General features: G+C 42.0%; 2 protein-coding genes across 10 annotated transcripts in view; one reads left to right on the forward strand and one right to left on the reverse strand.

Moving 5' to 3' along the window:
- ralgps2 (Ral GEF with PH domain and SH3 binding motif 2) overlaps positions 1-25,903 on the forward strand; it is an 82,150-nt gene that overhangs the window by 44,212 nt on the left and 12,035 nt on the right. For all 9 annotated transcript variants that reach the window (XM_067597441.1, XM_067597444.1, XM_067597438.1 and 6 more), the window contains one exon: positions 25,449-25,586. In XM_067597441.1, the coding sequence (XP_067453542.1) occupies positions 25,449-25,586 (138 nt within the window). The remainder of the gene's footprint in view (positions 1-25,448; positions 25,587-25,903) is intronic.
- angptl1a (angiopoietin-like 1a) lies at positions 2,734-23,392 on the reverse strand. Its single transcript, XM_067597448.1, has 6 exons — positions 23,062-23,392; positions 9,312-9,569; positions 8,548-9,168; positions 5,372-5,565; positions 4,067-4,337; positions 2,734-3,943 (listed from the first exon to the last, which is right to left on the reverse strand). The coding sequence occupies exons 2-6, from the start codon at positions 9,499-9,501 to the stop codon at positions 3,756-3,758; spliced, it is 1,464 nt and encodes a 487-aa protein (XP_067453549.1). The 5' UTR covers positions 9,502-9,569; positions 23,062-23,392; the 3' UTR covers positions 2,734-3,755.

Consider the following 25,903-nt stretch of genomic DNA (forward strand, 5'->3'; position numbering starts at 1 on the left):
CTACTACTCTGAGACTCAAAGTTAGACACACTATATACAAACAAACACAAGCACAAACACTTAGAGCCCAAGAGTCTGTTTATAATTAAAGAAACGTCCAGCCTGTTCCCCCTGTCGTGGTCCGTCATGGAAGTCTGGAAGTAATGACAGACCATGAGACAAATGCACAGCTAAAACTGTGAAACTGCACACATTTATTTGCAGTTTTACTGTATGTCCTCATAGTGTGTGTGTGTGTGAATAAGAAGGAGACACTTTCCATTTAATAAGCATTTCGGTGATGTGTGACTAGTTGGTTGTTCTTGGTGTGGAGCCTTTTTGTTTTATATGTCTTTGAGTGTGTGTGTGTGTGTGTGTGTGTGTGTGTGTGTGTGTGTGTGTGTGTGTGAGAGAGAGAGATTGAGTGGGACAGTGGTCCTGTCAATGATGCGTGTGGCTGTGTGACCAGCTGGCTGTCCTCATGGTTGGACCGAGCCAAGTTGGCACATTGGAGGGAAATCGCCACTCTCTTGTTCTCGGACATTCCCCTCCGTCATAAATCCACCCGATACCTCTAAGAGGAAGTGGGAATGAATAAGTGGAACAATAAAAACCACAGTGCTTGTTCCAGAGCATGACACCTAACGTAAGTGTTGGAGGTGTTTGTGTGTGTGTGTAATGGGTAAACTCAGGTTGAGGTTTTGCCTGGTGTGTTCATCCACATGTTTACCTTGTTGGTCATCAAACAGAATACCTGTTAAATTTGGGTCTTGGCTTAAAATAAAGGCCCAACCCACAGCAGAGGGCTAAAATTACCATGTGTGTTTTTCTTTGCACTAAATACGCCACAGGAGAGTTGCGTGTATTTGTGGACTTGTGCCACTTTCGTGACTTTCTATCGTGTTTCTTTGTCTTTGCTCCATTTGCATCTTTGTGTATGTGATGCTTATGTTTGTTGATAACAAGGCTGGAGAAAGAACCCTGTGTGTGCTGAGCTTTGGTTTCTCCACAGTGATACATTTGTGCTAAAGTATATGTGTGTGTGTGTGTGTGTGTGCGCGCGGGCGAGTGACTCTGTGAACTCTGACCTGCCATTAGGCTTGGCAGACACAGCTCCCTCCTGTCTGCGCTCACCATAGGGCCAGCCTGTTAAATGCTCAGATGATCTCGTTCCTGTTCACAAGCCAATCATGCTAGGACAAAGAGTCCACAGAAATGTATGGCAGCACTGTGACAAAATGCACACACTTTAAAATGTTTCCCCAGCTCATTATCCTTTCACCTTGTCTCCACCGGCCACGTAGCAAAAGTGTCTAAACAGCCATGGACTACTGTTCATGCAAAAGTGTTTTGACAGTATTCACTCATATAGTTACACATTTATGAGAGGAAGACGCTGGTTTAAAGCTTAAAACTTTGGGTCTCAGATGTGTGGGTGATGAGCGGGATGCTATCTGTTTTTCCAATAGGATGAATGAAAAACACAGCTGAGACGCATCCTCTGTAGACAGGCGGTTTACACTTACTCTGAATGATGTGTTGTTGAGCAAGAGTTCGTTAATATTTATGATAGTTCCAGTGTAGTTTTATTGTACTTATTAATGGGATGTTAATGTAGTGTGCATTTGCTATTTGGTCTCAGTCTGTCAGTGGAGAAAGACTCTTTGGGAGGCCAGAAACAGGCACAAGGGCCCTTAACTCTCTTCTGCTCCAGCATAGTCTTACTGCTGTTGTTTGGCTAGCTGTGGGACACAAGCTGCACTGTATGGAATATCCAGTGTAATGGAAAGCACCAGGGGTAAGGTGTCATATGTGTCAGATCAGAAAAGCAAGCCAACTAACTCCCTACTGGTTCCTCTGACCTAGTACAGATCTGGCTTTAGACCCTTGGACTCCATGGATATAAAGTATTTTAGGTCTCTGACAGTAAGCCTGTCACAGAAAGCCAGTTTTGTTGGCTCAGTCTGTGTGTGTGTGTGTGTGTGTGTTCGTCTGTGTGAGCTTAAATGTGTTGACTTTATGTGTCCGTTAGCTTCTGCTCCTCGCGGTGTTTGCGTCAGATGGCTCCTATCTGTTCTGACTTACAGCTCCTGAGAGGGAAAGGTCCAGAGGGGAGCCATAATTTCAAGATGGACGTATGTATTTTAGGGAAAGAAAAGCTCAACAGTTTTTATGTGGAAGGAATTTTCCCCTCCTTCTCTTCGCCGTCTGTCTCTTGCCTTTTATCACCCTTGCTGTCTCTTCAGTTCTCACTTCAGTCTACATTCTTCTATAGCAGCATCATTTAATGTCCTCCCTGTTATCTGTTTCTGCTCCTACATTAATATAGTCCTATCTGCTTCTACTGAAACAGTGTTTTTCTCTTACATATTTCTTCTAAGCCTCTCCTTTGTTTTAGCCTTTTTCCTTTCAGAACAAGAGTAATGGGATTTTAAATGCAGTCTCTCTCTATGGTCACAGTTCATTTTTATGCTGCCCACTTTCTGTAATTAATAAATCCCCCTGACCTACTTCGGTGCCTTGACAGCTTGGATTGCAACTACATCAGATCAGAGAAATTTGAAGTGGTTCATTTCAGATGATTATATCATCCTTTTATAGAGGTAAAACCTCAGCTGGTATTTCACGTACTGTAATATTTCAAGTTTTATATTCACTCTGGAAATAGTTTTGTCAAAGAAGGCATTTGCATTTTAAACACTCATTTTGCTATTCATCCGAGCAAGAAGCTGAGCGAAGAGTGAAGGACAGTACTGTGTTTACAAAAGAATTTAATTTGATTTGGATGAAAACTGACAGTGCATGTCACAGGTTCTCATTCCTCCAATCAATTAGACATCCACACTGGAATTGTTTGTGTTGGCTATTTGTGTGTGTTTCTGTTCATGTGTTTTTAATGTGTCTCTAAATAGGATAAAATTTATTACAACTGTACCATTACAGGGCTATATAGAAAATGGCCATGACTATACTTACTATAAATACACCGATAAATAACAAAGAATGGCAGAGTGACAACATTGTGAACATTTGGCCTGAGTAGATTCACACCTCTTAAATTAACTTTCACAAATAAAGCCAACGATATTTACATACCAAAGCCAGCTCAGCCATATGCATATTGGACAAGCACATTGTTGCACAAGTTCATTTTCTGTTGGGGGGGTTGAAGAGAAACCCCAGAAGTTCAAACAAAACCTATAAAAAAGTAGCACAAGACAGCAGGTTTTGTAAGGCCTGTCTTCTAACCATTTGACTGGCAGGTATTCTAATTGGCAACACTCGGAACTGTAATTGCATAATTTTTCATGCTAGTAAGGTGAAACATCCCAGTACATCCAATAGCCCTTGGGAGGGGGGCTTCAATAAGTCACCATTAGCTGCTCAGAAGAAATCTCATGTCTTTAGTAAATGACCATTTCCCTTTATTACATACTGAGTTTCAACAAGAGTGAGTAAAATAGACACTTGAGAGTAATACTGAATGGTCCCAGGGAGCTTGATGGACCATTACTGTCCAGACTGAAAGGTGGAGGAGGGCAATGGTATCAGTCTTCATCTCAACGTTAAAGTCAACTTGGGAGCTAGCCCCTGCGCAGACTGCTGGAGTCATTATTGTCTGGCCATAAACACATGCCATCGTCTCTTCCTCCTCCAGCTCTTACAAGGCACAGCTGAATGATGGCGGAGATCTCTCGTTGTGCCTTTACAGTATTTATTTATGGGTAGATAAAGATAAGGAAGGAGGTCAAAGGTCCACACCACAGTCCAAGTTTTCAGTCAATTGGTCGGATCATGAGGCGGACTGACTTGAGAGAGTAGAAACCTCCTCCATAGTCTGCCCAGAAGATTCCATCCTGAAATTTGCTGCGATAAACTCCCCCGCTGTACCACACACCATTCAGGTTGGTCTGGCCACAAGCATTGTACCACCAGCCACCCTTATGGAAGTGGGCGCAATTACCTAGTGGACAGAGGAACACAATGGTAGAAAACAAGATCAGTGGAATGAACAGATTAAGAAGTAGCTTACTCTCTGTTATGCCATAGCTGTACCACTAATAATCAGAAATCAAATTGCATTTACCAGAAAAAGCATCCTTGTCGCGATCAAGCGTGGTGAACTGTTTGCCGTTGTGACTGGTGAAGGAGTCCCCAGCGTTGCCCTGGTAGGTGCCCAGCCTCAGCCGATACCCCTCGCTCTCTGCCTCCAGGTGGAAGCTGCTGTACTCAGCGTACACCTTCTTCCCTGTCCAGTCCTCTAGCTCTATCATCAGCTTGTAGTCACCCTGTTTCCCCAGGTTGTAGATATTATCGAGCCCAAGCCAGTGTTCACCATCTATGTTTCCAAAGCCTCTCTGTAGGGGGACAAGCACCACAGGCCGCAGCACACTCTGTTATTCATTTTCAGTTGTGGTCTATGTTAAAATGTTATTGCAATGTGGTGCAGACCAACAAAGTGCTGCATTAATTTGAGTCTTGATAGTCAACACAGTGGGTTAGGCAACGGGTGAAAGAAAAGATCTCCCTTTAGTCTGTGGTCAGTGTAGTAAAGTCACGTCCAAAAAACACAAACAGTAATGCAGAGTGAGGTTAATAAGATCTTTCAGTAGAGTGCAGAGTTTAAAAGCGATGCCTGCAATCAAGTGAAATAGAATAAAATCTGTTTCCCATTGAGACGATAATGTGTTAAGGTTGTGATCTGTGGTTTCTCACTTGAGACAAATTAGTTGAATGGCAGGGTCAGTGGTGATTTGGCTCTGGTTGGATGGAGAGTTGAATATAGCAAATGCAGAGCTGCAGAGACACATTTCTGTCCTTGATCCAGACAGCGTATACGTATTGATTTCTAGATCTTATTTTGACAAAGGGGAGAACTCTTGGCTCTGCACGGTTGTTACAAAGAAAACAGAGAGACCAGACATTTCTGTCACGCCATGTATCAGTGTCACTCTTTGCTCTGGGTGTTATAAAAATTGTTTTCCTTCGTCTGTCTGCTGCTGGATCACATTTCAGTTGCACAGGCTGACACATGGGAGGAAAAGGATGAAGGGATCATTTCCAGTGGGGTTGAGAGTAGAGCTGCATTTCCTTCTCAGCCCACCAGCGCTCTCTGATTGTGTATATTTGTATGTAGGTCCCTGGCTACAGTTTCTGGCTGTGATTTTGGTGCGAGGAAATCCACCACTAAGCTGTTTACATTGATGGAGCTAATGCTCACTTGGCGACCCCAAAATGAACTGCTGAGAGTGGGTCGCGTAGGAAAGAGGAAAGGAAAAGCTGTGAATAGAGAAGTTCTTTCTCATAACTGATTGCTGTTTTTTGTTTAGTTTATTAAACCTTACCTTTACCCTCTTAAAACCAACTTTCCTTTTTCAATCAATGAACTTACTTTGTAGTTCTCCCAATTACGAAAGAAGTTCACAGAGCCATCTCTCCTCCTTTGCAACACGGTCCATCCTCCATTGTCAAGGCCATGTTCACACCAGGCTTGGATCAGCCGGTCGCTGCCTTCCGTCTTAAGCAGGTACATCCCACTGGTGGTGTGACCTGCCTGTCGCACCTGGTAACAGTCTTTGAAGGGACCTGAGGTTGGAAACATGGTTGTGGGGAAAAAAGGGAGAGAAATAGAATTAGTTGAATAGAAATGTTGTTAGTGAGTCAGATTTAAAATGTTTGATATCTGGGGATTCCTATTGCGACATCATCTTGGTCCACAATACACAGTAATGTTGATTTGTTTGATAATGTTCTCAAACATCCCAAGTATTTCTGGTGTAATGGTTAATGCTAATATCTCTTGGGTCAATGAAATGCTGAAATGATTGTTACTCCCATGTAAGAAAATCCATAAATTATCATATCTTTTGTAATTGACTTTTGGTCTTTTGGTTCCTACTATAATTGCCTGAATAACAGTTTTTTGCTTGACAGTTTGAGTCTCCTGAATATACCACACTGCACCTTAAGTTGAACAAGATGTCTTCGTTTTTTTATCGCATATGCAAAAGTCATCATCATCATTCTATGATCTGTAGACAGCGGACAAAAGAAAAGAGAGAACGTCAGGAAGGAACGTCTGCCACGACCCCACAGTTTGAGTGGGTGCATTATTGTGGCCACATTATTTGGAAAACATCTCGTTTTGCTCAGACCATCCAAACATCCTGCAGTCTGAAGTTACACAAACATGTATGCATGCAGTTTAATTGCTGTATGAATATTCACATAGATTTTGCCTTCAAAAATGAAGCCATGTGGAAGCACTGCACCCAAAGCTGAAGCAGCTAAACCAAAACCCAGCATATTTCCTCTGTTTTCCCCTGTGTGAATATGTATTAAACCAGCATGAACACAGGCATTGTGTGGGGGCCTCCAGGGCCTAAAGGCCTATGGAAGATGGTTTTCTCAGCTGAGTGTGGGAGCACATAGGGATCCAGTGTAAAGCCCTAGAACAGATACCTAAAACTCCCTTACACAAGCTCGTATTTTTCTAGTAATGATATGTCTTCTTCAGACCTCTCAGTGAGGGGGTTTTCCAGCTTATTCACATTTTCTCTCATTTTCTGTCAGTTTCTTGTCAGTTTGTCTAAACAAAGCCTTAAGATGTTGAGGTTTAAAATAAATTGAGTCATCAAGCCATAGTGGTTTAAAAAGAGCTCAACTAGACCAAACTGCGGTCAGGCAATGTGTATTTATGGTAGTAGTGAACCTACATGGAAGAGAGCCTATTAGTGGTCTATGGTTTTGAAGTCTTACCTAGATAGGCACTAAATATTGTAAAAGCCATTTCATTCATCTTGAAACAGAAAACGAAAGGGAACTGCTGAAGTACATGTTTTATGAAGACAAGAGGTAGAAATATCCTGTTTTTCATTTCCAAAAAACTAAATTACAAATTAATTCCTGTCTTCTGTCTTTCTTTTTTTTTTTTTTTTTGGTTGTAGACAAACTGGGACAGTCCAGATTGACAGCTTTGTTTCAGCCACAGACAAATAGATTCTGTGAGTTTGTCTAAGCAGCAGCTTAATGCTGAACATTTTATGTACAGTATGGATGAGACGTTTGGAATTGGAGAGTTATTGCATCTGAGCTCTCGGTTCTAACGAGCTATGATTAACTATTGCAACACTAAAATTACAGTTCAATAAGGGCTTAGCAAGGTAGGTGGAGAATTATTATACAAAGCTAGAAATAGCCATGAGAACACTCAGTCCTTTTTTTTCTCTACAAGTGAAATTCTTGCCATTTTACCTCCCCCAACCACTTCCACACCTCTCTCTTTCTTCCATGTCTCTTGTTTCCTTAGGGGTTTTTTTTTCTCCATGGGGGCTTTTTAAATACGACCCCCTTGCTTCTCTGCTTGTTGAGCTTGAAATAGGCATCATTATTAGTGCTGAAGGTGGGTTGAAGGTGTAGCAGACTTTTGAACATTTACTTTTGACAAACTCTTGACAAAATACCTTTGAGCTACTTTGGATTAAATTCACACATCACATTAGTATATAGGCAGTAACCGTAATGTTAAAACATTACACTACATTACGGACCTATTTTTATTTTATTTTTTAAAAGTTTTAGCAATCATATATTTAACTGTGTTTTTTAAGTGTCCAATTTAAACAGAGATTTCAGTATCAGATTTAATGAGAAAGTATTTTTTGCCTCAACATTCTTCTGTCACCCTACTAAGTGACTCCCCTGTCAGTATTAAAACATACCTCCTTTCATTCCCTTTTTGTCTATGGGATATTATGAATTATTTCTTCCAATTCGCCATCTGTTTGCATAACCCCTGTCAACATTCCCTGCCACAATCTAATTGCCAGTCAAAATACAACAGCCCTTACTAATTTTTAGGAGCCATTTCCAAGTAGCATTTGAATCTTGCATATTGGTTTCATATTGAAGCTGAACTTCCTCAGATGTCACACTTACTCAATCACTAGTACTGTACAGAAGCCTTATTGATGTTAGATAATCTTATCTGATTTGTTGGTTTTGTCTGGAGTCCTGGGACTTGTCAGTGTAGTCCATCAGATGTGTGCTCTCTTTGCTCTCTGCCCCCCCTTTTTTCTTGTACATGCATACACTTGCATAGGCCGGATGTAAACCAGAGTAAAGCTTTGCAGTAGATATACATTCCAGTCCTTTGAAGTCTGTAATGCTTTTGAAAAAGGCTTAATCCACGTCCTATTAATTTAGCACATATGCTCTGCGCAGTGCAGCCAGTACAGGAGGCCAAATGGGAATCATAGGAATGTATGATTTCACTGCCTCTCTTGCATGCCAAGGATGAGCCAACTGTGCCTCAGCAATACCAACTATTGTGAGAAATTACATTTTGAATTGCAGTTATACGCAAGCAACTTTTTGTACAGTTAATTAGGGCAGTTACTAAAGTAACTTACAATAACCTAAGTAATTGCATAATTATGAAACTGACTTTTTGATTTTGCATAGCTTTCATCTCCTAAAAACCCATTATTATTATTATTATTATTATTTTACAGCATTCGATCACTTATTTCTTGATCATCCCCTGCGTCTTTTGATAATTGTACATACCATCTGAGGTAAGTGTTCCCTGTGGTGGTGGAGGGTAGATCCCAAATGGGCTTGCAGTGGGGGAGTCCATGCGTGATCCCCGGGGAAAGGCCCGGTTGTTATTGTCCCTCTGTATCTCATTGGTGAAACGATTGTTAACTGGTATATTCTGAGGTACCACCTGTACAAGCGGGGGAACTGCGGGCAGCTCACTGCGTCCTATGGTCCTCAGACACTGTTCCTCCAGTGCGGAGATGAGAACAGACTGGTTGTTGACCACCCCGGCCATTGTAGCAAAACGGCCCTCCAGCTCCTTGTACCTCGAAGCCAGTCGCATCATCTCAGAGGTCACATTGAGGACGCGGTTCTCCAGCTGGGCCAGCTCCAGAGAGTTGTCTCTCTTCCTGATGATCTCATGCAACAGCTGCATATAGAGTTGGGTCACCCTGGAGTTCATGTTTCTGCTCTCTTTCCGCAGCAGCTTCATCTCATTAACCAAGTTACCATCCACGTCCACCACCAGCTGCAGCGTCTCAATCTCACGCCGCTGTTTGCTGAGCACCTCCCGCACATCTGCAATGTCCATACGGGTCACTCTGTCCTTGTCTGGCTCAGGGCCTGTGGTGCTGGCACAGATTGGACCTGATGACAGATATGAATTATTTAGAAGATTACCAAGGAGCTGTTTTGACTTTGGGAAAAGCAAGGAATTAAATCTATGAGATATTAAGACAGATATGATGAATAACTTAAGGTTTATTACAAAAATATGTTATCTTTTGAACCTGTGATTCTCTGCTCAGGCACCAGGAAGGTGTAGGAACACTTCTTGGCATCAGGATCCGGAGGAGCTCTTTTACTTCTGCGGAGAGATGGCTCTTTGGTCCTCCGGGCTTCCCTGGAGCTCCTGCAGTAACTTTCCTCCCAGAGGGAGAGGCAGAGCAGGGCGCACAGGCTCCACATCAGCCAATGCATTGCTGCTGGCCGGTTAGATGGATTGATGGACAGCTTCTAGTGCTCCCTCCAAGTCCCTCCAGGCCTCCCTGCAAGAATACACAACCTTAAGAGTTAGAAGTTGAAAAGAGCTTCTTTGTTTACAGAGGGTAACAAAAAGAATTCAAACAGCGGGAGTGTTGTTTTATGTTTTTCCAGACCAGAGAAAATTACTACCATAAGCTTTTCATGAAAAGTTATTTGACACTTTTCAGATATCAGCCAATTAGCAATTGTTTAGTGTTCAGTTAGTGCGCAGTAGCACAGTTGTCAGGTCATAGCTCCACATAGTGTTGTTTGTGTGGAAAGATGAAAGAACACATTTGCTGTCCAGCCAACAGGACGAGGTCTGCTTTCTGTCTCAGTTAGTTTCCCCACTGACAGACGCCCCATTTTTCTAAGGTTGTGTTGCTTCCCTACCCTATTAAGAGATCTGATATGTGACTGTGCTTTAAATTTGGTGCATGTCCGTCATCTTTATTCTTTTCTGTACCAAACTCCCATCACTTGTCTTGCATAGTATGAACCTTATTGTCTTTTTCGACCGCAGGAACTTTTCCAGGAATACTTTTTTAGGAATCAAGGAACTTTTCTGTATGTTGGCAACAGGAACCTAGTTCTAGTTTTGGAGTCTGGGCCATACTGTAGTTGCTGCCCCCCCAAACAGTCTCTGCTCCTGAGTTGGTACAGCCTGGTCTGACTGCTACAGTTCATGGATGTGATTCAAACAAAGGGGGTTGTTGCTATACATGATGTCATATATATATATATATATATATATATATATATATATATATATATACACACACACACACACACACGCACCAATATTTGGAGAAAGATGAAAATATTTTTTTTAACGTCAACTTTTAAACTGGCTATGTAGCCCATTTCTGGTCTAGTCTAAAATGAGCAAGATTATGTTGTTTGTTTGTTTGTTTGTTTGTTTATTGTTTCATTGCAATCACATATCAAAACTAAATACACTCTCTTCACTACTTTTGAAGTGGGTGTTTTGCCTCACTGTAGTTTTGAGTCTGCCTTTCTACCTCTGCATCTTCTTTTCAACAAAGATTGAAGCATCTCAGTCAGCCAATAGTTTGTCTATTTACATGTAAGTTGATGCTTTTTACTTTATTTGCCTGATCTTCACACATCTTTAGAAGCAATGGAAATGCAAACTCAAAGGAACATTTGGCTTCTGATTTAGCTCCTGAGTTTATGTCCCAGGACTCCTCAGGTCTTAAGTATTTGGTCAAAAGGGCCTCTAAGAGGGTTCAAGACCTCCCTTCCTGCCCAGAGATCAGATCTTATTGTCCCATACAACAGTATTGCTGTCTTGCTCTGTGCCCCGCTCAGTATAACACATTGACCCCTAATTCCGCTGCAGCTTCCTGTGAGACAGGTGAAATATGCTCACCGCAGAGCGCCCACGGCTCCATACATCCAGCAGGGATGTTTTGTAAGAGATGGTATTTATGTTTCACTTAAAAGATTTCACACACATAGTCACACAGACAGTCACTACAGGGGTGTGAGATGAAAGCAAGAAAACAATATGAGCAGAGTTTCCTTCAGTCTGTTTAATTTTAGGGGAGACTCCTCGCGCTCTCTTGCTTCTTTCTTATCCCTACTGATTCTAGTTCTGTGTCTCATCAGTGCACAAGCACGAAAACACTCACACACAGGCGACACACTGCTCCATTTAACACTCTGGCTCGGTCCTGCGCAAGGCCAAGACTGTCTAGTCCCTCCCAATCTACTCCATCACTCTTAACAGTCAGTCTCTACTCAGTGCCACATCGTTAAATCCTACCTCCACCCTGAAACTCAGGCTCTGTATGTCTCCCATGTGACGCCATTGTGGTTCTTCAAGAATTCTGGCAATTCTGTCACTTGGAACAATTTGGAGATGGGACAGAGTTACAGCTAGTACTGGAGATCTGTTGGTGTGTGCGCACTCGCGCTGGTATGTGTAAGCTTGCGTCCATCTGTATGATTGAATACCGTGTGTGCATGACTATCCAAAGACGTTATTCATTTTCATGGTTGTGTGTTTTTCCAGCAGCCGATGTGTCTGACAGCGTAACCAGGTACTGTATCCTTGCTAACCTCAGTGAGAGCCGCTAATGACTTTAGCAGCAGCATCAGCGGTATCAGTTCTCGAGTGCATCTTCTCTTCCAAACTATGAAAGGCTTTCTACTGTTGATGTGAGCTCCACATTCAGCGTAATCTACAGTTTAGGAGGCATAAACAGGACAGGCAACATCACAGCTCATTCATCAGCTATCACTCCCCTCATTTTCCATCTCTTTCTTGTCATCCATCTCTTTTTCTTCTCATTCTCTTTCCTCTCTCTCTCTCCTCCCCCTCCCTCTCTTTCCTGACTTCTGGAGTCTGATTTCCTCTTGGGTGGTGGTTCTGAGTACGAGGGGCCTAGTCTCTTTCATGGAACCACAGCATATCAAAGACATTCCAGTGAACGTGGAGAGGTCACTGGTGTGTCATGAAGGTACAAGCTTTACAGTGTTTCCTTAGAGCACGCAGAGCGGCTCCTTTTTTCTACCCCGACAAACCGAAACGAAACACTGCTAAAGGGCTTGGGGACTGGGAAGGTAATTGAGCGGAAAACATAAAGTGGTCACCTTTGGGAGTAAAACTTTACTTTGCATGTGAATGTGCCTTCACATGTGGCTGGGTAAAAGTCTGTATTCCTACATGTTGTGTTTTTCTTTTGATTTTAAATTTTGATTTGTTTCTGCAAGTTCAGTGATATTTGTAACAAAAACCATTCAGACTTGTCCTCCTGTATACGGCACTGTACTTGATCATTTTATTACTGCATGGCTTTCAGAAATGTAGCAGACCTACTTGACTACACTGTGTATATTAGATCAGATCAGCGGAGATGGAGGAGACCATTATGCCAGCAACAGCTCATAGCTGGCATGTATTAAATTTGACAACAAAAGACGCAACAAATAATAAAAGTGACATCAGTAAATTGTCACTCAGTGCCTGACTGAGATGAGTCGTTTACCATCTGATGAATATGGTTTTAGTTTACAATTGAAGAACTGTGTAATTCCTACGTTTATGAGTACATTTCATTATGACAAGTTAATACAAATGTGCACCACAGCACATTATTTTGTTTGCATTGTTGTATTTCCTGGACATTTTTGGCTCACATGTATAAGTACTGTATGTCTGAGGTGTGCCTAGGCATGAACGGGCAATGCTCCTTCACATGTTTCTGAGTATTATTAAGCTGGAAATGCATTGTGAGTTGCTGCAGAGAAATGTTACTTTGAGTTGAATATGAAGGGCAGTTGAGGCATCAGTCAGGAAGTAGAAGAGCACCGGCCTGTGTGTACAGATACTACAGAGACTGAACAAGAAAAGGAGATGAGGAGTGACAGGCTGTAAGGCTGAAACAAAGCCCAAAGATTTAAAAGGATAGCACAGACAGTAGTGAATTAAAGATAGAAGAGACTAAAGTGAAGGAAAGTGGGTCATGGCCCTTTTTCCCTTCCTGGCCAGCCATCATGAACATAACTTGAGGCAGAGCCTCTCATAGATGAAATACTCCTGTTCCCCTTTTTCTCTTGACAGATTTGCACTTTTTTCTCTGGCTCTTTCTTTCCATTAATTACTTTCTTTTATGTGTAAAACCCCTCCTCACTTTCCTTTCCTTCCTTTTTTGAATGCTTTCTGCCTTGTTTGCTTTCTCTGTTCTGTGTTCTTTCCCCTTTTTTCTCTCAAGGTCTATTTGGTTACAGCTAAATCATTTAAGCCGGGCTCAGACTAAAGGGGTTTTGGGCCAAATTATCCCAGATTCACCCCTCCCCACAATAGGAGGAGAAATCTGGTCTGGGACCTTGGTCTGTACTGATGTTCGACCCAGATTATCTGGTAATGTGAAGGGTTCACGGATCCAATCTGAAACCTCCAGAACTGCTCGCAGACTCATCGGAGCCACCCCAATATTTTTAGACATGTTTTTGTGAGTTAAAATCTGGATGATTACATCACTACTTTCAGAGCGCGACCACAATAGCCAATGAGAGAGAGCTGATGGTGTTGCTAAGCAACGATAAACATTCAAGCCCTTGAGGCTAACATTAGCTAGCATACTACTGTTGACAGATATTAAAACTGACAGTTAAAATCTCACCTCCAGTTCTCGCTGAAGAACAGACAATCCGTGTTGATCACGTCTCCACGACCATTTTTTCATCAATCTGCTTTCGTATTTTCTCACTTGAAAGCATTTTGTTTACATCTGTTTCCCCATGAGATCATGTGAGGTGGTGCATTGCTCCCTCTAGCACAATAATCTTAATAATATACTGTAGTGTGTGATGCGCCATTATTTTCAAATCTTATAGTGTGTGCATGTTTGAGATTAGAGAGAGGGACATCTTTGAAGTTTCTCCTTATGTGCATGATGCAACCCAATTTCAAAATGGGTTGGGATTTTAAAATTACTCTAGTCTGATCCTGGCTTTAGGCAACAGTTTCCAGATACATATGAAAGTCATAGACTGTTAGCAGTAGAGCAAATAAGAGGAATTGAAACCAATTTTTTCTTAATAATAATAGAATTAATTAAATTTCATGTTGGCTCATCCATCCTGACAAACAACTTGTATGTTCCAAATATCTCTGTGAAACCAGTGAGACACTGTGTTGGAGTTACAGTGAGCATCGGACTCCGCCAGCATTATATTTTGGCAACAGTCTGAGCTTCATAAGTCTTCTTACGTGTCCTGCTGGGTTGTCACCCCACTTATAGTTATTAATAGTCTGGAGACATATGACAAATGCTTTTTAATTGTCCTCACTCCCCACTGGTTGTCTCTTTGTCTGTCTTTCTCCACTATCGTTTAATTTATTGTCACGGCTGTTGTTGGAACAGTCTTAAGGACAGGCTGTATTTACTTCCTTTGCTCTTTTTACCAGACACACGTTCGTCCAACTGGGAATAATTGTAAATTAAACAAGACCAGGAATTGAAATTAACTTTTTTCCTCAGTGTCCCGCAACTGTTTTTCTTCTTTCTTCTTTTTTCTTTTCTTTTTTCTTTTTTGTAAAATTCTACATTATAAATCTAGTTTAATAACTTTGTTTCAGTAACTCGCATCACTTCATTGACTCACTCTGGTCCGCCATGGAAGTTCTACCAGTTGTTTCTTGCACTTATATTTGAATAAGAAATTGAAATCACTGATTCTCTGATACTCTGATTGGTATACAGCGATGGAAATTTGCACACTTTGAACATATCTCATAGTAAACGCTTAATTCGATTATGTTCAACACTGCCAATCTCAACAACCACTTCTCCAAGAAAGGCGACATCTGCTCCATAGTCTGCAGAATTGTCTGTGATATCATAGATGCCACCAGCTGATTGACATTTCTGGGCAAAATGTCCTTTTTGTTTGCGTTTGCACCATTCTGCATCTTTGGCCGGGCAATCATTCCTCTGATGCTTTGTTGCATTTCTTCATCTTCCACAACCCATGGCTCTGTTTTTATTTTCTGGCTTGACATGGAGCTGTATTTTAGTCCTTTTGTGCCTCTCTGCGTCTGTTGCCTTGCACTTATTGCATCTAAGTTCTCTCACTGCCTCTCATGTAAGCTGCCACGTAGTATTGGCTGCTGCTTCTTTATTCCCTCACTGTGATGCACTCTGGCTATAGTTTTCACTAATGTGAGTTCAGGATCTAACTGCAATGACTCAGACAGTTAAGCCAACAAAAATCCTGTCTCTGATCAGTTCTCCTCTTAAATCTCCAAATGCACATTCTCAGCTAGGCTATGGACAGCAGTAATAAATGCTTCAGCACTTTCTCCTGGCGCTTGATTGCGCCTGTTGAACCTTGCACGCTCAGAAATAATGTATCTTTTGTTCACACAGTGTTTCTCAAAAACCTGTTTCACATCTTCATTAGATTTTTTTCTGATCATCATTTAAGGGCAAGACGTTCGATATGTCCTCAGCTTCGTCCCCTGGAGTATACATCAGTCTAGTTACTTGATATTCTCGTGTCTGTTTATCCAGACTTGATGCTATTCTGAAGAGCTGGAAACATCTTATCCACTTTGGCCATTCACTTGTACTATTAAAATCAAACTTTCCTGGTGGGTTCAGTTGGACACTGCTAACTGGAGCTGCTGCTTGTGCTGGTTGGCTCATCTTATCTGCCTTTTACTTATTTTTCTGTTAATTTGCTCATTTGCTTTTGTCTGACTTATCAACAACCTCAAACACCTGTTTCCTGTGTTATTCTCCAACTTATCGTCAGCTGGGTTCACTCTCACTTGTTTTATGATTGGCCAACAATTTTTTTTTTCCCTTGCTTTGGCGACACTGCTAGCTTGTTTAGCTTGTTTAGCTACTGGCTAATTCTGTTCTGCACACAGGAGGACTTGCAATCGCCTTTTTTTCCCCCCCTGACTGTCTTAAGGAGGTGCATCTTTCTCCTCCCCTCGGGTGACTTCAGATGTCTTTCCAAAATTTATTCTGACACCTTGTTACGTCATTATCTGTAATAATGAGGCAGAGAGTGAGATTGCAGCACAAACGTCACAACTTCCGTATATCTGTTGAACATGTATGTTATAGTATTTAACTCTGCTTAACCCTTTATACATCTGGTGCCACCTCACATTTTTTACATTTGAACACCTTACAGTTAAACTGATACAGTATATATTCCATGATGCATAAAAGTAATAATTTCATTTATAATGATGAGTTTCTCTACTGTCCCAGAATTGTCCCAGACACCATATCTTTGTGTCCTAGGTGCTATTTTTATTGTCACTTGGACAATAGGACAATTTCGAGCGCTGAACAAGACACAATGGTCTTACTGTTTTAAGTCCATTAAACAAACTCTGTCATCTTTTAAAGACAATTTTTTAAATGTGCCACATGTGTCTGCAACTTAAGCCGCACTCTGCATTTTGCTTATGTTTTTTGTTCATTCTGTTAATGTTCTCATCAGAGTGTAAGGCTCTTCTGTTTGAAATGAACAGCTCTGCTGGTTGTCACTGAATACAGCTCTTTGTCTTGAACAGGAGGTGATTTTGTGAAGCCAGAGGCTTCGTTTAATTAATCTAATAATAATTAAAGAGTTTAGTGCCATGATGACAGCTTTCTGGACTGTCCCATGCACACACGGTTGTTTTCCTCCTCACACGTACCCATATTTGAACACAATTTTTGTCCACAGACACACACAAATTGCAACATGGTATCAGCTTTACCCCTGGCTTTGCTCCTTGTGACAATGAGCTCAACTGTGCACTTCAGTGTTGTTGTTTGCCTTGATGAAACCCACAGCTGAGTTACTATTTTAGATTGGGTTCGGTTTGCTCTAACAATGATAGTTCACCACACACTCATTCTCTAGAGTATAAGGCTAGGAGACTGGCTTTCATCTGGCTTGGTTTTCTGTTTAAGCTAGATGACTGCTTACGTTATTCCTTGACAGGAAAAAAAAAAGTTTTTGCCTTTTTGGTTAACAGCATAATAAATGTTTATTGTTACCTTAGAAAGACAACCATATGTCATGCTTATGGCCTCAGGTTACACTGTATGTGTTGGCAAAAACCCTGATAGAACACACGGAGCCAAGACAAACAACATGTCAATAAACTGATTAATAAACACATAGTAGGAACTGCTATGGAAAGCTGACCGGCTGCAGATGTCTTGTTAGAGACATAGGAGATGTTGTGCGCTCTTTGGGATGAATCCCATTAATGTTAGTATTTTACTTGTAACATATATGTATGTGTTTTCTGTAATGGAGAAAATAATACCAAATAATTGCAAATAAAACAAAGTACAGAACAAATATCAATATGAGCAAAATAGACAAACTTTTCTGTGCAAGTAAATTAAATACTGAGTAAGTCTGTCCTTTTCATGCTGTGTAGGTTACGGCAAATTATTGGCAGATGCATCTGTTATTCATTTAAATTTTCCTTTCATAAACTGGGATTTATAACATGGAGCAATAATGAGTAATAGATGCTGAGCGTGCCAGCATATCATTTATATTGTGCAGCAATAACTGCATTAATTTAACATTATAAATTTAGGTGTAATAATTATTGGCAAATCCATGAAAGTATCAGTAATACTGTACAACAATTCCAAGTTTATCAACAAGAGAAAAAGCCAGGAATAGTGTACAATATGCCAGCGGAATGAGTTGCATGAAACTGGCAATTGAGTAGCAACAGGTTGACTTAAAGAGAAGTTGCACAAATGCTTTCATGTAAACATGTTCATCAGCACGATGTGTCTTAGTCCCATCTAACAGAGTCTTAGATGACAGTAGTACGACAGTTAATTTCTGTCTTTCCTGATGCATGGCTCTTAAACTAGATAAGTATAAGTGGGGCGAATCTCTGGTGATGTGCTAATCCATTTGTACAGTGGACTGTTGGATGCATGTATTAGGAAAGGGGGATACTGGCCTCCCAAGAGGGCATCAAACTTTGATTGAGGCTGTTTTACTTCCAGAAGTATCTTTTGATATGTGCTGTGTGAGTTTCAAAGCTTCTGTCTGTGCAGTGATTTACCAGTGCTGATGTGTCAGCCTATAGCCTGATGGATTACAGTTCAACAAGCAGGGGAGGAAAAACTTGGACAAAATGTATTTCGATTTTCATGGCCAATGTATTTCCCAGCTTCAAAATCCACATCCTTCCACCGCCCCATCTCAGCATTTCTCATACATTCATTTATATGTGCCGGCCCGCCACAATATCAACATTACCCGCCACTATTTTTGGAGCTGAGCACCCTGCTCTCTCTCTTTGTCTCTCTCTCTCTCTCTCTGTCTCTCTCTCACAAACACATGACAATGGACACGTCTGTGAATAGCATGATGTTACACATTCCAGTACAGTAGGTGGCAGCATGCATCCTTAATATTGGTTTGTAGTCTGCCAATAAAACCAGAGAAGAAGAAGAGGAGCGGTCTATATGGTTGTTGGCTTTTCCTGGCAGAGAGAACAGCTGGCCGAATAAATCACGCATGGTTAGCATCATGAACACCTCTACACAAATTTGTCCAAAACTGATGCATTCAAGTTAACTCTGATAACTTAGTCTTTGTTCTTAACACAGTCTCGGAGACCCAACTCTTAAGTTATTAGCAAGCGCGCAGGGCTGGAGTGGACCTCCCATTGTCCCGGGGTGGGAGGATGTAACGGTAAATTAAGTTTGGGATGAATTTGGGCTGAGAGTTGGAAAAAGAACCCCCACATCCAGTCAGCTACCGCCACAATTATATGTGAATTATGTGGGAAACCCTGCATCTGGTTCTCAAACTTTTCCACAAGTCCAAAATGCCCTTAATCACACAACACATCCATCAGTGGTCAGAAGACAGATCAGAGGAGAGAGAAAAGCAAAGATATAAGTGAGAGGAGGCGTGGGACCAGCAATAGTGAATGGCAACACTACTTAACATGACAACATGGAGCTCAGCCAGCTCTACTGTTAGTACACAGCCAGAGCCTTTCATCTATACATGATGTCATCACTCACTGTTTTTGTCAACAGAGCTGAGTATACATGCCCACTCATGCACTCTGCTCCTCAAAGACTCATTCTTGTGCACTCGCTGAAACAATTGCTTACAGAGCCATGAGCAGGAAAATGAAGAGCTGACATCTGAGAAACCATCTAACCAGTTTAAAATAAAGGACTGAATGAATTCAGAGAGAATAAATGGTAAGTATGTGAGGTTATCGAGGGCTGCAGAGGTGAACGCAGCATGATGGGTTTTTAAAAGTGTTGACATTATGAAAAAAAGCAAACAAAAACAGCAGTACAAAAAAGTACACTATAAAAACAGCCCTAACAAAACAAGGAAAAACTCATAAAAGCCTAATCAACAAAACTGAAGAAACCCAATTAAGATTAAGCACTGCTACCACAGTGGAATATGAAATGCTTCATGTTGCAGTATTAATGGTGCTGTTTTATATCTCCCCATTAAACAGTGCATCCTGGAAATATTAAAAGGGAAATCAAGGCAGATACAAAGAGCAAGACAAGGGTTTTATCTGCATTTATGAATGGAGCCAGTAATTGGAATTGGAGCCTCCCCTCAGGATTTTATAAATGAAGGGTGAAGTGGAAAAACGAACAAGTTGTGTTACATGAAGTGGTTCGATTTAGGAAGGCATTGGGCTTTGGTTCGGAAACAACTAACCCAACAAAAAAAAAAATCCTCAGAAGTGGTTCCCGCCTCCTGCTTTCTAGCTACTGAGCTGTCTACCTTCATGATGCATATTACTGAGCAGGGAGCCCCCAAAACCCTTGAGGCCCCACGGCCCCCCATCTGTTTTCCTTCTTCTGTAGTGAAACTCTAAACATATGGGCTGATGTTGGGGTCAGAGGTCTATATGTGGGATTAGGGTGCAGCCCCACCCTTCCTCAGCCTCACCCCCTACCCGTCCGCTCCACAAACCCCTGCAATCAATTGGTCTTTGTGGAAAAATAGTTTCCCCTTCTTCCTTTTTGCACACCGCACTCACAAACATGCAGTTCTTGTGCCCAGGGAATCCAGCAGGACAGAGTTCATATAAGGCCTTCTCTCTCTATCTGTCATACTTTGTCAAGATAAGGACTCTCCACCCTCCAACACCCTCCTCCATCACTTCATGACACTCATCCTCATTACCTCCCTTCCATCACAGAACAAATACACAACCCTGCCCCTCATCACAAACACAACCTCCTCGTTGCCTCCTTTTACACACACTCAGAATGACGCATACACACACAGGCATGAATTAAGTCTTGCATAACAAAATCCCAATTTTATTACTCAGGCTTTACTAAACGGATTGGTTGTAACTTTGCCTGTTCAGGTGGGTTTCCTCTCTTGATTGAATTAAACCGGTAAAATGACACTTTGGACAAACATATGCTGCTACTTAGGTTTCACACAGTTTCATTAGGGAAGAGCTGGAGGAGGGTCAGGAGAGAGCGGAGAGCCAGGAGGAGGGAGAGTTAATTTTTTTTTTTTTTTTTTTTTTACAGCATTTATAGCCTTTGGCTGATAGATTCTGATTCAGGGGATTAATTGTAGCCTCCAATACTCTTTCTTGGATTAATTTCTCTTCTGAGTCACACCTCATCTTAAGCTCATACACATGCTTTCTATTAGTTGAATCAACAAGGAAGAACACGTAAAATTCACACACACACGCACAGCATTACGCACTTCTCCACTTCGTTACATGCCTCTGCTTCTCTTGTCTGTTTGTCCCGACCTCCTGGCTGACCTCTTCCTCCCTATGCTGACCTGTCCATTCAACTGTGTCCAAGCTCTCATTAGAGGGATTCTAAATGAGCTTCACAGTGCAGCTATAAACAAGACTTTTCCTCCAATTTTGCAACAGCCTTGGCTCTTTTCCCCCATAGATTTCTTTTTTTTTTTTTTTTGCTGCTCTTCAAGCTAGACACAAGTGCTACACACAGCCCTGCAACTCATAATGTATGGTTAACTTTTAAAAGTTATGTGTGCGGGATTTTCTGTTGTAGCTGTGGTTGGATTTAACCGCATGTTACCAGCTGTGCAGGAGCAGTGTTGTCGGACAAGCCCGTGTCTGTGTTTAGTGTGTTTCAGTGTGTTTGTGTGTGTGTGTTATCTGTGTGTCTGCTTCTATATGTGGTTCAGTTTTACTGATAAGATCAGCTGAGCTGTCCGTTAGACATCTGTGTCTGCAAAGGGTCGACACACAGCCTCAGGTTAAATAGTAAGATACAATTGGCCGCATGCCCATCGCCCAAAACCGCAGTTGGCTGGTGCTGGCTGAGTGAGCTATCAATCTCCTGCTGGGTTACAACACTGTGTGTGACAGGATGGCTGGGGGAGGGCAGCAGTTAACTGGCTCTGACAGCCTACCAGGCACTAGCTGATCGCTATTTATTGGCTTGTCCAGGGAGTCTTAAAAACTTTAAATGGTAAAGACATCAAACAGATTTTCTGTTGTGATTTATTATCCCGAGTGAGTTTTAAGAGAATGGTTAGTTTACGTATGAATTGTTAGTAATGACCCATTTAAAGCTTTCTCCCAGGCCTGTCCCCATGCACCCGGGTTTCAGGTGAACCTGAGGGCCAAGCTCTGCCGCCCCTGCACAGAATGTTCTGGATATTTCTCAGACTGCTGCTCCCTCCTCCTCTTTATCTTTTTAGCTTTCTTTCCTCTGTTCCAGACTGAGTTATTGGGGGTATTGATATTTTGATTTATTAGTCTGTGGAGCAAGCTCATGAAATGTTTTCTTAGTCTTTTGCCATTCCCTCATTTTGCATTTTACATCAAACTCAGGCTTTTTGAAGTGTGTGTGTGTCTGTGTGTGTCTGTGTGTGTATGTGTGTGTGTGGTTGTGTGGTTGTGTGCATGCACTGTCCTCTCTCTCATGGCCGTTTACAGCATTCACAGATGTGGCTTTTTAGTGAACAGAATATTTTCCACAGATCTCACAGACCAGGATGTAAGTGAAAACATTTGAAGATAATTGTGAGTTGGTGATATGGAAGTGCACCACATTGATGTTATTAGTGTTCAAAGGTTTGGCTATTATGACAAAGTTGTGACTGAAGTGTCTCATATCCATGGGTTGTATTTGATAGAGGATGTGGTCAGGGTTGGATTACCAACCTAACACGACCCTGTAAAGGAGACTCCCGTAACTTTGAGGGATTTCACAAACTACACTGCGTTGTGTTTGTGTATCTTGATGAATGATCTAATGACCACCCTATGTAACACGGATCAGCATGTGCTGAAAGACATGTCACAACCTCATTAATATTATTGATTTAACCCTTATTCCACCAGGTTAACTCGGCTTCATCCCTGCACCCCATTTAGCAGCCAGACTCAGGTGGAGCTGTATTAGAAAACTAAAAGCCAAGAAAAAATAAACAGTGCTGGCTACAGATCTCAAATCTCTCCATCTGATCAGATCAGCCTCCCTCAAGTGTTTTGCAGGAATGCTCTGCATGATCTTGTCCTACTTTTCTGTCTTTTTCTTTTCTCCCTTAAGCCTCCTGTTTCCATGCAGGTAGGCTGTTGTGCACATTTCTAATTAAGTCTAACTGAGACACCAATGACTGAAAAAGTTTCTTATACAATTTGACCGACCAATTAGAAATACCAAAAAATTATCTAGCAGCCCACTCTATAAATTCATCCCTGTTGTGACACAAATCTCGTCCTGCACACCCTTTGCATAGCGTACTTAGTCTCATATATTCGTCTCAGTATATCCCAGTCCTCAGACTCCAGAGGAAAGCCAAAGAAGCGTTGCTAAATGTTTCTGTCTGCAGACGGAGCTTCCAGTCACGAAACGTCCTAACCTCTCCAACCTCTCAGCCAGAGCTCTCACAGCTGCTCAGACACACATACTCATACATACATCTACACACACACACACGCAGACATGCACACACTCCAAAAACAAACTCAGAATGAACTCAGGCAACATTTACCTTTTTGTTACCAGTAGTGGGGGTGTGTTTCCTGCAGTTATAGTTTCACGTGTGTATTGTATTGTGTCTTCACCGAGCTGCAGTGCTCAGGACTCATCTCTCTGTCTCTCCTTTTGTCCCAGTCTTCTGCCTCCACTCTGGGCTGCTCTCCTCCACTGACTCCCTCTGTCCTGCAGCTGGAAATCACAATATAAGGCCTTTAATCAAGGCCTACCTCCCAAAGATGTGCTCCTCTCTGTGGACTCAGCTGTCCCGGGGCTCAGACTGGGGCATGGTTCAAAAGCCGGCCACTTCAACAGACTGAGCTCTGGCGACTGATGCCTCGAGTTTTTCACAAAGGATGGGGGAGACTGGAAGAGGGAGGGAAGGAGGAAGAGAGGGGAGGAGAAGGGGGATGAGGGTGTGGGAGTTGGAGTTGGAGGTTGACTTTTTTTTTTTTTTTTTTTCCTCCTCTCTCCTATTTTTTTTGGAGTGGCCCAGCCTACCTCTGATGTCACTCTGGAAAAAAAAAAAAGACAGAAAAAGAGAATAACAGAGCTGCCTCATTAAGTTTCCCATCCTCAACAACGGTTTCATGGTTCTTTATAAAGAAGAAGCAAAATAAGTGGGAGGAAATGTGACCTGTTTGAATTGTTTTTGCTGAGTCTGTAGATTCTTTGACCCCTTTTCACCTGATTACTTTGACGAGTAACAACCGTAACAACTCCCAATCCCTTGATTTCTTGCTTTCCCCGCAGCAACGGAAAGAGCTGATTGTAATGCTGCTCGTGTTTCTGAACAGTAACTTCCTGTAGAGCTTCAGCTGGGTATGTGAGAGCAGAAGAGCAAGGCAAGGCAGATAAAACAGATTCATGGCATTATTGGAGCAGTCCTTGCTCCAGGTGTAGTCTGAGCTTGCCTGGTCTTCTTCATTACTCTGCTTGCACCTTATCAGCGAAGTCATTTACTTTAATGCGTTTAGGTATGTGAGAAATGGACAGATAAGGTTTTTTTTTTTTGTGCTGAAATATTTTATGGTTCCTTTTAGATAACTGGTAGCAAAGAGGTGCAGTCAGTGGTTTTCCCATTCCCATACTTCATGACCACATCTCTTCTGTCATACCCTTAGGTTTCTAATTTGATCCTGATACAAGGTTTGCCACATGTAAACACACACAAAGTGTCTTCATACCCTAACCACAGGTCCTTTTAAAACACACATCTGTCTGTGGGTGTTCCAGGCAGTCTGGATTTGTGCATGACTAACTGCTGTTATCCCTGACATGCTCTCAGAAGAGCAGCTATAGCGGTTAAGCCTTCAGGATCCCTCTCTTCCTCCTCTTCTCCCCATCTCTCACTTTCCTCCTTACAGCTGTGTCTCCAAAAGCTTGTAAAGTGCTTCTTCTGCACTCTGCCTCTCCCCCTCTTTCTGATTCTAATCAGATGGTGTTGTGTTTGTGTGTATGTTATCTGAAGACAAGGTTTGCCCTTTTTATCTACTGGATCTGGTTTTACAGTTCTGTTGTTGTTGCTTATTTGTGCATCTGTGTTTAGACTCTGAATGCACTACGTTATCACTGTGTGCACACATCTGCGAGAATAACCCAAATTTCCAAGAAATGCACGGGTGTGGATATCATGTAGTCTACTGTGTGATAACTTTTCTTACATCTGCACTCAATTTCGACGCTGGCGTGTGAAAGAAACATTGAGCAAGAGAAAGAGGAGGAAGGAAAGGCGCACCATCAGTTCACTTCTAAAGCTTGATAATCACTTTTCAGAATGGTGGGAAGCTGCTCCTGGGTTTTTCTCTTAATGTTAATATTTATGTAATGAGAGACTTAGAATCTCAGCTCTGCTCCAAGTCTGCCAAAAAGAGCCGGGGGAGAGATGTAGAGAAGACGAGCTTGAGTTGGAAAGGCTGAAGAGAAGATCAGTCATCTACTCAAGGCTATCTTTTAGATTAGTGTGGAATGGATCACGGCAAAAAAACATTTTGAAACTCGAGCAAAGTATATGCAAATGGGAGTTTGTGCGGGGTCTGTTTTGGCCTGTGAGATATTAAATAAGCAGCATGCAATTACCAGCTGGTGTTCGCACCATGAAACCCACAGCTGCATGGTGCTTGCATCATGTACCCAAGGGAATCTGGCCCTGTTACGATGTCCAGCCTTGTTTGTATCTACATATTTGCTTTCTAATGAGCAGAGCTCTCTGTGTTGGGTCAGAAAAATCCTTGTGTTCCCCACTGGTGTATGAAATAACACCTCTGACAGATGGACTCTGTCCTCATTTGGCTCCCACTGGGGACGCTGACTCGCTGAAGGATGGGAGCATGAGGGGAAGATTGAGGGGTTACATCGTCATGTAACATGTTGCATCTTGTTCTGTCTGCTGTTTTGTTTTAGGGATGTACCTGTCTGACCTGACGTACATAGACTCAGCCTACCCCTCCACGGGCAGCATACTGGAGAACGAACAGAGATCAAACCTGATGAATAACATTCTCAGAATCATATCGGACTTGCAGAGATCCTGTACCTACGGTGAGTTTAGATACACACGCTAACAGGATGTCAGGGTATATGGTGGCTGGAAAGAAAGTTTGTTACAATTTGTTCTTTTCTGTGAGCACCAACCTCCGCCTGTGGAGTGGCTGAAGCACAAGAGATTCTGTCAACGCGGCTGGAAAGAAAGTGTTGGCAGATATCACCCAGCTGAACTATCTTCACAGATAGTTCCTCTTATCAGCAGCTTCTAAACTGTAACTCTCTCTGTACTCTGATGTGATGCATCATGTCTGTCATGCGGAGGAACAAACAGGAGGAGGAAGTCTGTATAAAAGCTGGAAGGAAACAGCCTT

This window comes from Thunnus thynnus, chromosome 8, assembly GCF_963924715.1.
Source record: "Thunnus thynnus chromosome 8, fThuThy2.1, whole genome shotgun sequence".
Classification (NCBI taxonomy): Eukaryota; Metazoa; Chordata; class Actinopteri; order Scombriformes; family Scombridae; genus Thunnus; species Thunnus thynnus.